The sequence below is a fragment of the Sphaerodactylus townsendi genome, linkage group LG04 (assembly GCF_021028975.2).
Source record: "Sphaerodactylus townsendi isolate TG3544 linkage group LG04, MPM_Stown_v2.3, whole genome shotgun sequence".
Lineage (NCBI taxonomy): Eukaryota > Metazoa > Chordata > Lepidosauria > Squamata > Sphaerodactylidae > Sphaerodactylus > Sphaerodactylus townsendi.
The window spans coordinates 22,656,305-22,670,437 of NC_059428.1; the positions used below are offsets into that span (position 1 = coordinate 22,656,305).

Below are 14,133 nucleotides of genomic sequence, written 5' to 3' on the forward strand. Positions count from 1 at the left end.
CTTTCTTAACCAGGTTCAGAAAACATGACCTTAGCTGCCATTTACATAGCTCTCTTCTGTGTGCTGAAGGGGCTGGAGTCAGTGTCTTATTCAAAAGAAAATGAAGATCTTTTTAGGGATGTGCAGTGGCTGACAAGATTATTTTCGCACTTTTTTATCAACTGCATTCAATGAATGGGAACATTGAGGGTAAGAAGAGGGATCTTATCCCATCTTCATAGCTGCATGTGGTATTGGCCTTAGAACAGTCTTCCAGAGGGCTTCCAGGTGGCATGGGAAGGAAGCAAAAACTAAAAACAAATCCCAACTGCCTGGAATACCCTCTGTAAGACAAAACAAAGATACATCACCTCAAGGGCATTCCCAGCCAAAAGGAACAAAGTTGACTCCACCCCGGAAACTCCCCTAGCCCTCCCTCAACTGTACAGGTGGCCAGGTTTAAGCCAGCACAGCTCTTCAAGGGGCAAGTTTTTCTGAGTCTGGGAGTGCAAACGTGCCTGCATGTCCCAATATCGCCTCCATAAGCCTGTTCCTTCCAGTTCCTTGTACTTCTAATAGTAAAAGCAGATGATTGACAGCAAGAGAAAAAGGCAATTTGGTCCATTCCCCCTCTGTCTCTCCCCCACCCCCTGCGCCAGGCTTGGGAGACTGAGAAGATACAGGCAAAAAAGAGGTCTGGAAGCCATCAGAAGTAGAGGAGAGTCCACTTGCTAGTGGCTGTTAAAACGAAGTACATGTGGACATGATCCATGACTGCATGGGAAGCAACTGGTTTGTCTTTTGAAGATGCTGAGGTTTCTGAAGGGGGAAAACCCCATATGAAATAAGAGTGTTAGGTGGTTCCAGCTCCAGTCAAGTGAGATGATAATTTTTGTAGGCAGTGGTTCTCTGAGAGGGAATTTTATTTTTGTTTAAATTAGGTTATTTTTAGCTTTTAGTTTTTACTTCCTTTTGTTTTTCAGAGGGAGGGAGCAAGGGTTTTAACAAGAAGAAAACAAAAGCTTGTTTCACAAGTTTTATTACAGCTTATTAGGCGGTGGCTGGGCCAGCTGTCTGTTTTATTCTGCTTTTATTATTTTGTTCTGCTTGAATAAAGGCTTTAACTGTCTGATCATTTGCCTGTGACGTCACTATGGCCTTTCTTTTCATTTTAGATCATTTAATTCACTTTGTGCACAAGAGTTGGGAAGATTTATTGGGTCTTGGTGGGACCGAAGCAAGAGACAGATGAATTTATTTTTAATCTGTGTCTGTTATTGATGTGACTTTGTGTCATTTCAAAATAGGTTAATTTTGGGGGGATTATAAAAAGTAGAACTAGGTGGGCAGTACTTTAAGTGTATCTCAAGTTATTGGGTGGGTGTGGTTCTTTCCTTTGAGGTGCTGTGTAGTTCTTTCCCTTTTTAAAGTTTGTGTTAAATTAAAGATGTTCAACACAACTAGTACATATACCCTTACAGTCTGAGGACTCTGACAAACTAAAATCGGTTGCACCCCCTGGGAACACCCCTCACCCACCCCCAGCCATGTCAGCATATAGATTTAAGCCAGCACCGTTTTGTGAGGCGCAGGCTCTTCCATGCCAGGCACTTCAAACTCAGCAGCACCTGGCCTCCTGTCAATAGGGTGGGCAAACGGATAGGCATGGCCCCACATTGACTCCAAAGCCCAATTTGCCTCACCCGCTTTGGATTTAGCTGCCCATATGCTTACTGTGATGAATTTAGGCATGGCCCTGCACTGACTCCAAAGCCCAGTTCGCCTCACCCCCTCTGGATTGAGCTGCCCATATACTTACTATGATTAATTTATTTTCATTTATTTATTTTATTTACTTTAAATGTAAACCCTATAGAAATTAAATTATTTTAAGCTGATTTGGGTCAGCTTTAAGGCACAGTGCAGGTGTACTGAGTACATGCATATGTGTATATATGTATTTGTGTGTGAGAGAGTTTTAATTAGTGAGATAATCAATTTCCTCCCTTTTAGAAAGAGTAAAAAATGAGCCTGTCCTTTTGATAATACTTTGAGTACAAAATCTAAAGCAAGTAGCTTAAACTGCATTTTTATTACTAGACTTTCTCCAGTCCATTTAAAAATAGATTTGAATTAATTTACATGAGCCACATGTAAAGATTAGGAACTTACCCATGTTTTCCTGAAAATAAGACAGGGTCTTATATTAATTTTTGCTCCAAAAGATGCACTAGAGCTTATTTTCGGGGAAACCGGTATTAGCTCTTATATTTTAAGTCAAAACAATTTGCTCATTTTTAGGGAACGATGATATATTAGAACCTGATCATTGTGTTGGAAAGCAGTCTCAAGATTTAAATATTCTGGCATCTCAGACAATATTTATAGCATATATATTGAAATTAATTTTTGAGATATTAGAGTTTCTCACTGAGAGCATCAGGTTAAAATTCTGTTACCAATTCAGGAAAATATATCACAGTCACGGGAAGCTGCTTTACTCAGAAGTAGTATAGAAAGATAAAATACCTAATGAAAGGCCTTTACATCATCATAGGATTTTTATCCTCATTCCAAGTAAACAACCTTTAGATTATGGTGACAGTTTTCCCCTTCTAAGGATGATGGATAAACTAATAGGGAATGTGAAACACTGAAAGGCATTTATGTTATTTGCTGAATATACCTGTATCTTTAATTGACCTAAAATTAACTGAAAAACTTCAAGGAGATAAATATTTTAATTTTTTTTTTTGCCTAGGATCCCAGCAATTATGTTCACAAAAGCTACTTATTTTGAAAGGTATGATGTCTAATCCAATTAGCAAAATCTTTCTATAACTCAATTACAAAGCCACTTCTAAAACATAGTCCCCTTAAGGAAAGAAAAACTACTTTCACTGGCCTGAAGCCAAAGGTAATAAATGTTAAATAGTCTTTATTAGTAGTTAGATTCAGGCTCCTAACATTCAAGCTAAAATTGACTGAGCCACAGTTTCTTCAAGATATAAATAAACAGCCCTCTCCTGCTACTTGATAATGATAAAGGTAAAGATAAAGGATGAGGAATTTGATAGTTTAATAGATTATTTACTAAACTCGGAAGGAGTACTACAGTCTGTCAGAAATTTTCTGTGGCCGATTTCTTGGAAAGTGATCATTTTCTTTTGTGCTTAGTACTCCAGTTATTACAAACATTTGTCTTACCAACAGAAACTCACATTAGTCTTATGTGATACTAAATTAAAGCTCAAAATATGGATTCCAAATGGAAGCAACAGTCAGAGAAATTATTTTCTCTGAACCTCATAGGAGCTTGGTTAGGCCAATTAGAACTGACATGCTGATTGTTTCACATTTGGAAATCCTGGAGTATCCTTTTTTATTTATTCAAACCAGCAATTTAAAAGCCGCACATTTAGGTGATTACTTCATCCCTAGACATCAAATTGCAAGAAATGAAAACAACTGGTTAAGCAGCAGAAATTTGAGTTTCAAAATTCTAGTGCTAGAACAACTTTAGCCAACTGTTGCAGCAAAAGACAGATTTTAAAAATATAATTGCAAGAAAGAAAAAAGAGGGTATAATTCATGGTTGGGAGATCTTATATAAGGCTGTGAATGTATCAGATCTATGCATTTTCTGTAAAATTATGAACCAGCCAGCCAAATTTGATCCAAAAATCCCATTATATTCCTTCACCTACATGGGAACACTGCTATCTAACAGAAAGTCCCAGTATGATAATGATATCTTTTAGAGAAATGGCCAATTGCGGAGTTATTTAAAGCAAACCCTACTTGGCTGGCCGAAATTGTTGTTCATGCCTTGTCACAAATTTTTAAAAAATGCAAATATAATACCTAAACTCTGGAAGAAGGCTATAATAGTTCCAATCTGTAAAAAAGGAAATTGGTTAGATCCACAAAATTACTAGCCAATCAGCTTGTTGTCTATACTAGGAAATTGTACACCTGCTTTTAATAAGATAAATTAGTCTTTTGGCTCCAATCAACTGAATTTTTGACTGGAACAAGCTGGATTTCCAAAAAAAATCACTATGATCACTATGTTACTCTTCTCTTTCTTGTTGGCAAATATGCCTCAGTGGAGAGAGAATTGTTTGGGTTTTTTTGCAATTTTACAAATGCTTTCGCTTCCCCTCCCGACCCCCTCCCCACATCATACCACATATGAGGTATGTGTGGCTGAGAGAGTTCTGAGGAGTGAGGAAACAAATTGGGTTCATCAGTCCAGTTATATAACTTATGCACCAATGCTGGCCAAACAGAAATTGTGTACAGAAGTGCAGATGATACACTTCTACTATCATGTGCTGTGCTTGGTTTACATAAACTATTAAAAGTATTTGCAGAATGCTGTGTAAAAGAGGGAGTAGTCATATATGTGCAAAAATAAAAAAATTATGGTGTTAGCTTAATCCTGTGCTCCCTTCAGTATATATATGGTTCATTATTGGACAACCAATTGAACAGGCACAAGCAATTTAGGCATCTGAGGGTCATTTTTCAGTCAAATTTGAGCTGGAGGATCCATCTAATAGTATGGAAAAAGCTAGAGTCCCCAGAAATGCAGAATCAAAGTCATTGGCATGCACACCAGAAATGCAATTACTTCGTTCTTCTTTTCCAAAGGTATCAGTTACATATTCAGGTATTCAGTTCTAAGGTGGTATCCCAATTGTTGTATGGCATTGGGATCTTGTTAAAAGTAGTAGATGAATCATTCTATCATCCTCTATTACAGTTCATCTGTAAGAACTGCCGTGTACCAAGCTGTGTTTCAAGTATTGCTCTCAGCGCTGAATTGGCCGTGAATTCATGGTTGCTTGTGCATGGATCTTGGCATTTAAATTAAAGCAATAAATCTCCACTGCAAGTATAGGAATTTTGACTCTTGTTGAGAAATACCCTTATATGGGGCCATGGAAGGTGATAGTTAAGAATAGACTCCAGTGGTTAGGATTCGATGACAAAAGATATGAACATCATAAAGCAAACAAAGTCCTCAGTAATGAATTTGGATAAAACAAGTACCTTATTGAGCACACAGCATATATGCTCACCAGCTTTCTTTGGAATTCTCTCATTATTGAATCCCTCATTATAGGAAAACATTTATGCTTTCTCAGTTAAATTATTTTCATTCAGCCGCACTGGAAGGTCGATTCACAGCTGTAACATGTTTAGACATGGTGTATAAATGTGGATTTGTTCTGCTGGAGTCCTTAGAACATATTTTATTGGAGTGTGAAATCTGGTCTGATTTGAGATAAAAGTAATTTGTCCTCCCTCTTAATCGGGTATGTGTATTTAACCAGTGTGGTGTAGTGGTTAAGAGTAGGTGGATTCTAATCTAGAGAACTGGGTTTGATTCTCCCACCCCCACCTGAGTGGCAGAGGCTTATCTGGTGAACCAGATATATTTCCACACTCCTACATTCCTTCTGGATGACCTTGGGCTGGTCACAGTTCTTTGGAACTCTCTCAGCCCCACCTACCTCACAAGGTGTCTGTTGTGGGAAGAGGAAGGGAAAGGAACTTGTAAGCTACCTTGATTCTCCTTACAGGAGAGAAAGGTTGGGTATAAATCCAAACTCCTCCTCCTCTTGTTCTTCCATGTAAAAAAATCATCTAGTTTTTCCTTGTGGATGAGAATTGGCAAACTACTTTAGCAATTGCTAAGTATTTAGCTGCAGTGATTGCCCATAAGAGAGTTGGATCTCAATCTGTTCAAGGCCATTGAATAAGAAAAATAGTAAGATAGGTTAAAAAGAGTGATGTTGGGTTGGTGCCCCCCTTGGAGACTTTTAGCACAGGAGGCTGGATTGGGTGCGGTAGTGGTCAGGACTCTATTCTCTCCTGCTCAGGTAAGTAAGCACTCCAAAAATTACAATTAAAAATGACTTCTTTTATTATCATCAGTGTCTCTCCAATCTCAGGAGCACCTGACTTTGCTTTACTTGGTGTCATCCCAGCTCTTTTCCACCAGCCATCCCCACATGTGCTAGTCACAGTTCTCTCAGAACTCTCTCAGCCCACACAGAAGCAGGCAATGACAAACTACCTCAGAAAGTCTGTTGCCTTAGAAACCCTGTGGGGTCACCATAAGTCAGCTGTGACTTGATGGCACACACACAAGCACAAGGAATCAGGAGACCACACAGTTGCACAATCGTATGAATCCCTCCTGCCAGCCTTGACAACTTTGTTGGCACTGATGTTACTTACCAAGAGCATTACCCAGCTGCTCTTCACTAGATTCAACTCTGACAAGGAGTCAACACTGGTTAGCCTTAAACAAGATGGTTGCTCACCCACCTTGCGAGTGCATTTGCAGGAACAGACTTTACTTTACCCAATGAATTTCTCCTTTCTTGCAGATTTTATATTTCTTTTCAACTGAAACAATATACCCTCTGCTTTTTTTCAGGCAAGCCAAGGCAATGTATTCCTGCAAAGCTGAGCATAGTCACGAACTCTCTTTCCCTCAGGGGGCAATATTTTCTAATGGTAAGGGGCATTGTTTGTTTGATGGTGATAATGAAATAGTTCTATTTATTTAATTAATTAATATTGTAAAGTAATGATATAATATATACTGAATTGTGTTGAGCCAGCTGTTTCAACCCAGTTTCAGCAGCTACCTCTCCTGCCCCACACAGTTCTTGTCCATGCAGGCCCCATGATCCCAAGCATAGCCTTTTTGGTGGTCAAAGGGGACCTCATGGATCTGTGTATTTGAGTCAATATTATAACATATTCTAGTATTTGACATTTCTTTGGCTATTGTGGTATAGTGGCTAAGAGCAGTTGACTCTAATCTGGAGAACCCAGTTTTATTCCCCACTCTTCCACATAAGCTGCAGATTCTTATTTGGCGAACCAGATTTGTTTCCCCACTCCTGCCTTCCTGTTGGGTGACCTTGGGCTAGCTACAGTTCTCTCAGAACTCTCTCAGCTCCACCTACCTCATAAGGTGTCTGTTGTGGAGAGAGGAAGGGAATGGAGTTTTTAAAGCCACCTTGAGTCTCCTTACAGGAGAGAAAGGCAGGGTACAAAACCAAACTACTGGGCTGTGTGATTGTGGTCTAATAGTTTTTACTCCCAAGTTTTGCCCACATCTATTGCTGGCATCTCTGCCTTTCCCCTAACAGAGTCAGGCCCAGAAGAGGGAAACACAGTATATAAGATACAAGAATCATCAGCTCTAAAAATCATGAAAACACATTACTAAAATAGATAAACCAGAACCCACATGGATATCATGTGTATTTAAAAAGTATTTTTCACTCTCAATCCATACATAGTTCCTGAGGTAACTCAGAGTTCTAAAAATATAGTAATACATTAATAGATGATTAAATAATTAAACACATTTTTAAAATTATATACAAAATCCCCGCCTACAGAACTCTCACCCCTCCAATAAAAGGTTGAACCAAAAAAAAAAAGAATTTCTTAGCTGGCATCTGAACACATCAAGGTTAGATAGCAGGTCAATCTTCAGCAGGGGGGTGTTCCTGCCGAGTGTTCGCACAGATAAGTGCCTTCGCCCTTTCAGCCACCTGCTGTACTTTGGAAGGTCTCTCAAGAAGCTCTTCATTTGTTTTCTTGATTGTTGTTTGTGTTTATTAGATTAATGGTGTATAGTAATGTTGATTTGCTAATAAGGTTAACTATTTAAATATATGTGTTATAAGCATGCAAAACTCTGTTGAAACTTAAAGCGGCCCTCTTCTGTTTCTTCACAGTATATCCATCTGTGGAACCAGGATGGTTAAAAGCGACCTATGAAGGCAAAACGGGACTCGTTCCAGAAAATTACGTTGTCTTTCTCTAGTAATAGTTAGCAGACAGCAGTATCTTCATGGTATCCATGGTAACAAGCAATAAGCACTATGATTTTTTTCTGTCTGACACAGACACGGGGATCTGCCAGGCCCTGTGTGTGGTTGATCTCCAAAGACTTCTGCAGCAGCAGATCATGTAGCTCCTTACAAGCGGAACAGAATCCAAGGAAAATAATTAACAGGGTGTTTTGCTTTGTTCCTAATTTTTCCACTTTTTAAAAACACGGTACTTTTTTAGGCTTCTCCATTGGTATAACCAGAAGTTTGTTTTGTTTTTGAAGAAGACAACAAATCAGCTAGAGATCCAAAGTTAAAGACTGCTGTTTGGGAGATATGGCTTTTTGAGCAATCAATTCTCACTCGGTCCAAGCCATTTCAAGGATTTACTATGAAAATATTTGCATAAACTTTTGATAAATGTCCATAGTGGTCACAATTCACAAAGACAACAAATGTCATTTGTTGGACTGCGCATTCCTACAACTGAACACCAGCTAATCAAAATGTGATGTTCTTACTGTTTTTAAAGGAAATTTTTAAAGTGGAAATGATATACATGGAAGTATTTTTCCCCTTTCTTTACTAGTGTGTGTTTTATCAATATAATTATTAATAAATTATATTTATAGACTCTGTCTGCCCTGAAACAGTGTATACTCCAACATCAGAGGATCAACCTTATTAATAAAAGTGTTTGGGTTTTTAAAATTCATTTTGCTCTTGGATCCTTTGAAATGGATCAAAGCAGGACACCCACTGAATAAACAAGCAACCAACCATAAGAACATTGCCCTGAAATTCAAATGATCTCAAAGCGAAAGAGGCAAGAACTGAGAATTAAAATCCAACATAATTTCTACAGTTGGTTTGGTGCACGAAATCTCTTAGCATTGTTTGTATTTTTCTCTTGCAAATGAGACAGATGCCTTGCAAGGTGTGCATTTTATATATTCTGAAAGCTCTATTCCTTACAGCCATGTCATCCACTTGGAGTTTGAACCTTTGCTTTCTTTGCTATTGAAACATTGTCTGCTGAATTCAAAGCAGAAGTTTCTATGGTCGATTATGAGCAGGAGAATTTAAGTACTCTTTCTTTCTTCAGGGAAAGCTGAGAGCAAGAGCAGGAGGCATGCGCCACTCCTGCTCCTCACATGTGGCAACTTCCTTCTATATCAGTACAAGGAAGTTTGCCATGCTGGGGCTCAGTTACCAGTGCACTGTAATCAGCCTCAGCATAATTGGCCTAAGGAGGCTTTTTTGCAGTGTCAGGGCCCAACTAGGTCATTTCCGCAAAGCACCAATTCCTTATAATCCTGGTCTGTTTAATCCTGGTTTTTCCATTTGTAAGGCTGCCCGTTTTGCAAAGGAATCCCGTGAAGACTGGGAGGAAATACTCCAATTTCTTTCGTATGAGTCTGTGACTTCTGTATTTACATTGCAAGTATATCTGAGCATGCCTGGTGTCCCACGTTCTGATTGGCTGTTGTTTTTGAGTGGAATCTTGAATGTACATCATGCAGGGAGATCAGGAAGCTGGGAGGGGGGGAAATTGTTCTGCTCCTGATTGGTGTTCGCACAGTTGCAGGCTCTAGCAGACTCACCCTGGGATTTTTGAAAAGAACTACCAATTTGGTGGGTTTTGAATACCCTGGGATGAGGGAAATATCAGGGGGCAAACTCACTTTAGGACCGGGAACCGTGCGAACATCTCAGCTGCACAGGGATATTTTTCTTGCTCAGCCCAAGATATTTTGACCGTGCAGAAACAACCCTAGAGGGGCATCGATTTTGTTCTTGTTTTGTTAATCTTAATGGATATGAGAAATCCTAACTCAAAGGACAGAGGTTATGAATTCACACAACCATGTTTGAATCAGTGCAATCCTAAATTACACACTTCTTAGCTTATTGACTTCAGTGGGCTTGGAAAAGTGGTAGCTGTCCTTAGGATTGTATTGTTCATCTCTCGTGACTCAAGCTTGACTGATGCACGCAGTAGAATTAAGCGGTGATAACAGGTTGCCCCAGACCTCAGCTGTAGCTGTACTACTTCATGCTGCTTTTTTGGAAGACTTTCGTGAAAGTTCTTATTTATTTATTTTTAATTCATGCTAGTAGAAACTAGGACAACTGGGCTTGAACATGTCTATACGATGGGTTAATTTTTTGTTCTTGCAGGGAGTTTTTCGCAGCCTCTCCCAAGGAAATTCTTGATCGATTACCCTCTGCGTGTGGGGAGAGGAGTCAGGGCAGCGTGAGTGTGACAGACACACGGCGTTCGTGCTCTTCAAAAGCAGAAAGATGTATTGTGATGTCTGAATGTAGCCATAGAGTTTCCTTCATCACTGCATATAAAAATAAATAAATCAAAACTTGTGGTAGAGAATTGTGGTAGCCCTCAAAAATCTTGGATTTTGCTGTTATGGAGTTATATTGTATTTACTGTATGTTGCAAGTGTGAGAGGTTTACAGGGGAGGGGGGCATAACATGGGTATGGTGGTGAAATTGAAAAAGAACAGTGGCAATTTACCGTGTGAGAAGAATGTAAAGTTGTCTGAAGGGGCTTGTGTTCTGAGCCACATGCCATTTATCCACCAAGAATAGTGAAGTAAATTCTCCTTTGAGCCGATACGCCGAAGTCATTGAAAGATCACTTCACTATGTGAAGCACATTATCTGCCAGCAGCGCATCTTTCGGCTTGTTTGCAGCGCCAAATGTTCTTGCCAGGATTCGTTCACCAGAGGTTTTTGTGACAGTTGTTTAGCGAAGCCCGGAGTTATCACTGAAGTGCTTCAAAGGTACCAGTTTGTTCTTTTCCCTTTTTCCAGTGCTCCACTGTCCGAGGCTCATTTCTACAGGTTTGTTGCTCGTTAAAATAGTTCTTTATGGCTGTGCTCTTAAAAGTTACCTTCTTGTTTTATATATGAATTGAGAACTGAAGAATCCCTCCCCTTCTGCTTTTCAACCATGGTTTCCACTGGCACCCCAAGTACTGCTCCTGAGAATCTGGGCATTGGCAGGATGAGAACAGGGTTCAGGAGAAAAGCTGTAGTTTGGAGAGACATTGACAGAAATCACTTCCCTCTCCTCTTTCACAGGCTTTTCCATGAATGGAGTAAAAACATGTATTAGGGAATTCCATAAACTGCTATGGATCCCTTGACCCCTCTGAAGCAGCTCTTGTGGGGATGCAGGAGGTTTGGGGCGGGGTCCATTCTGCAAACATTTTCCATTCGCAGTTGAAGAGCTAAATTTATAAGCCTATATTTTGTAAACAAAAATGTGTGAAAATGTAGCAAATACAACAGAGGAAAGTTAATGAAAGAAAACAGTTGCTTAAACAAACAAACCCATGGCATATTGGCCCACAATACTGGCACTTTCCATAGAATTGACAAGCAAACAATAAATAACAAATTCAGCCAACTATGTTATAATTTGGCATTTTTTCCCTTCCTTGTGTGTGACCTCGACTTTTAGATTAGCAGTGATTCTCCAGGATGGTTTTGTGATAGAAGAAATATCTGGACAAATACAACAGGATGCAAACGACCAACAATCAGAATGACTGCAAAATTATCCCCTTTTTACTTTCAAAATTTACAATATTGGCACCAGGCCAATATCTGTGTTGGCTCTGTGACTGAGATTTTATGCAGAGTTACACCTTTGAAGTCCATTGAAGTCAGTGGGCTTAGAATTGTGACACTGTTTGTGATTTCACTATGAAGGTGTAACAACATTAGCATAAGTGTACTTTATAGAACTCTGATTACTGTTTCTTATTTTTATTAAATAAATTGAGAGTTTTGCAAACACACTGTTGAAACTCTGTGAGAAGTGATGGGGGAGCTATAACTGGGGAAACAGAAAAGTGTTACCCCCCCCCCCCCCGCCGCCAACCACCCTTACCCCAATTCCTTTGTCAGCGGCTCTTTCATCAAGTTTCTTTTCTAAGAAAATTTAAATTGCAGGAACTCAAGCACCACATTTGTCTCCAGGCTGGAGACAGGAAATATTTCAATGTGGTTAGAAAGAGATTGTTTCCCATGATGTACACAGAGTCTCACCGTGCTGTCACCTGTGCTGAAATGGGATGTTCAGGGGTTTCTGAAACACTCCAAAAACATTTTACCAAAACATAAAATGGGATGAGTAAGCACACAAGCTCTTTTAAACAATCTTCAGCTTTCTGAATAATTTAATACCTAACTCCATTCAGGTGCTATATCTGTCTGCACTTAGTCACTAAAAATGAATTCACATGGTAATTTTTCATAAGTTATGTCTGATTATTCCATATCAGTTTTTTTATACAGCTTGTTCAACAGCATCAACAAAGAATATTCAGTGTTACAGTGGTCCAGAAAGCCTACATGAGCTTGTTTGAAGCTACTGAAATTGAAAAAGAAAAAAACCCAGGTCATGTCCATTGAATCTATTTGAGCAGATATGGATATTGTGCACAGGGAAACTTTGCTGTTTGTTCTGAAGAAGGGGCAGATCCAAGTGGAGAAACTATTGCAAGTAGGAAAGGTGTATAAATGATTCTGTTGCTGGCTGGATCAAGCCAGGATTATTCTGAATGGCTAAATTATATTTATTTGTTTATTTTTATTTATGTGCATTTGTTCCCCACCCTTTACCACGATTTCAGGGCAAGCTACAATAAAAACCATCTCTTTAACCTGTCTAGGTCATTTTGAATCCTGACTCTGGCCCCTTCCGCACACATAAAATAATGTGTTTTCAAACCACTTTCACAACTGTTTGCAAGTGGATTTTGCTATTCTGCACAGCTTCAAAGAGCACTGAAAGCAGTTTGAAAGTGCATTATTCTGCATGTGCGGAATGAGCCTAAGTCTTCTGGAGTATTAGCTATTCCACCTAATTTGGTGTCATCTGCAAATTCGATTAGCATGCCCTCTGTTTCATCATCCAAGTCATTGATAAAAAATATTGAATAACACTGGGCCCAGGACAGAACCCTGTGGCACCCCACTAGTCACTTCTCTCCAGGATGAAGATGAGCCATTGATGAGCACTCTTTGGGTTCGGTCAGTCAACCAATTGGAAATTCATCTAACAGTAGTATTGTCCAGTCCAAATTTTACTAGCTTACTTGCAAGAATATCATGAGGCACATTATCAAAGGCCTTAATAAAATCTAGGTATACTACATCAACAGCATTCCCTTCGTCTATCAGGCTTATCACTCTATCAAAAAAGAGATGGGATTAGTCTGGCATTATTTGGTTTTGAGAAACCCATGTTGACTTTTAGTGATCACACTGTTCCCTTCTATGTGCTTACAGACTGTCTGTCTAATGATTTGCTCTAGAATCTTTCCTGGTATTGATGTCAGGCTGATAGGAAGGTAATTGTTTGAGCCCTCTTTTCCCTTTTTTGGAGATGGGAACAACACCAGTCCTCCTCCAGTCCACTGGGCCATCTCCTGTTCCCCAGGAGTTTCAAAGATGATAGCAAGTGGTTCTGACATCATTTCTGACAGTTCTTTTAATACTGTGGAATGCAGCTCATCGGGGCTGGAGATTTGAATTCATTTAAGGTAGCCAGATATTCCTGTACCACCTCTTTATTTATTCTGTGCTGAATTTCCCCTACTGTATTCCATTTTCCCCTGGGTGAGCACTGTTTTCATTTTGAGAAAAGACTGAGGCAAAGAAGGTGTTAAGTAGTTTTGCCTTTTCTCCATCCCATTAGCATTTTGCCATTCAGTGACTCTGTCCTATCTTTTTTCTTCCTTTTTCTATGGACATACCCCCAAAAGCCCTTTTTGTAGTTTTTAACCTCTCTGGCAAGCCTGGGCTCATTGTGAGCTTTAGCTTTTCTGACTTTCTCCCTACATGTCCTTGCTATTTGTTTGCATTCCTCTTTGGTGATTTCCCCCATTTTCCATTTTTTGTACATGTCCTTTTTACATCTTAGCTCAGTTGAAAGTTCTTTAGACATCCATCCTGGCTTCCTTAGACACCTCCCATTTTTCCTCCTCATTGGAACTGTTTCAAGTTGTGCCTTCATGATCTCACGTTTAAGAAATTCCCATCCATCATGCACTCCCTTCTCTTTTAGTATTTTTAACCAGGGAATCACACCCAGTAGATTCCTAAGCTTACTGAAGTCTGCTTTCTTAAAGAATGTTAAACTTTTCTGCTTTAATTTCCATAGTATTTTGCTTTTGTTTTAGGGCCTTATCATCTTGCTCTCATCAGTCTTCTTAACATTTATTTAACACATAATACAGCTGCTAAACTAAC

General features: G+C 39.3%; 1 protein-coding gene across 1 annotated transcript in view; it reads left to right on the plus strand.

Annotated features, from left to right (window-relative positions):
• ARHGAP42 (Rho GTPase activating protein 42) overlaps positions 1 to 10,234 on the plus strand; it is a 205,236-nt gene extending 195,002 nt beyond the window's left edge. The window contains exons 23-24 of the mRNA XM_048494223.1: positions 6,434 to 6,513; positions 7,755 to 10,234. Coding sequence (XP_048350180.1) covers positions 6,434 to 6,513; positions 7,755 to 7,843 — 169 coding nt within the window. The 3' untranslated portion in view covers positions 7,844 to 10,234. The remainder of the gene's footprint in view (positions 1 to 6,433; positions 6,514 to 7,754) is intronic.
• The last annotated feature ends 3,899 nt before the right edge of the window (positions 10,235 to 14,133 follow it).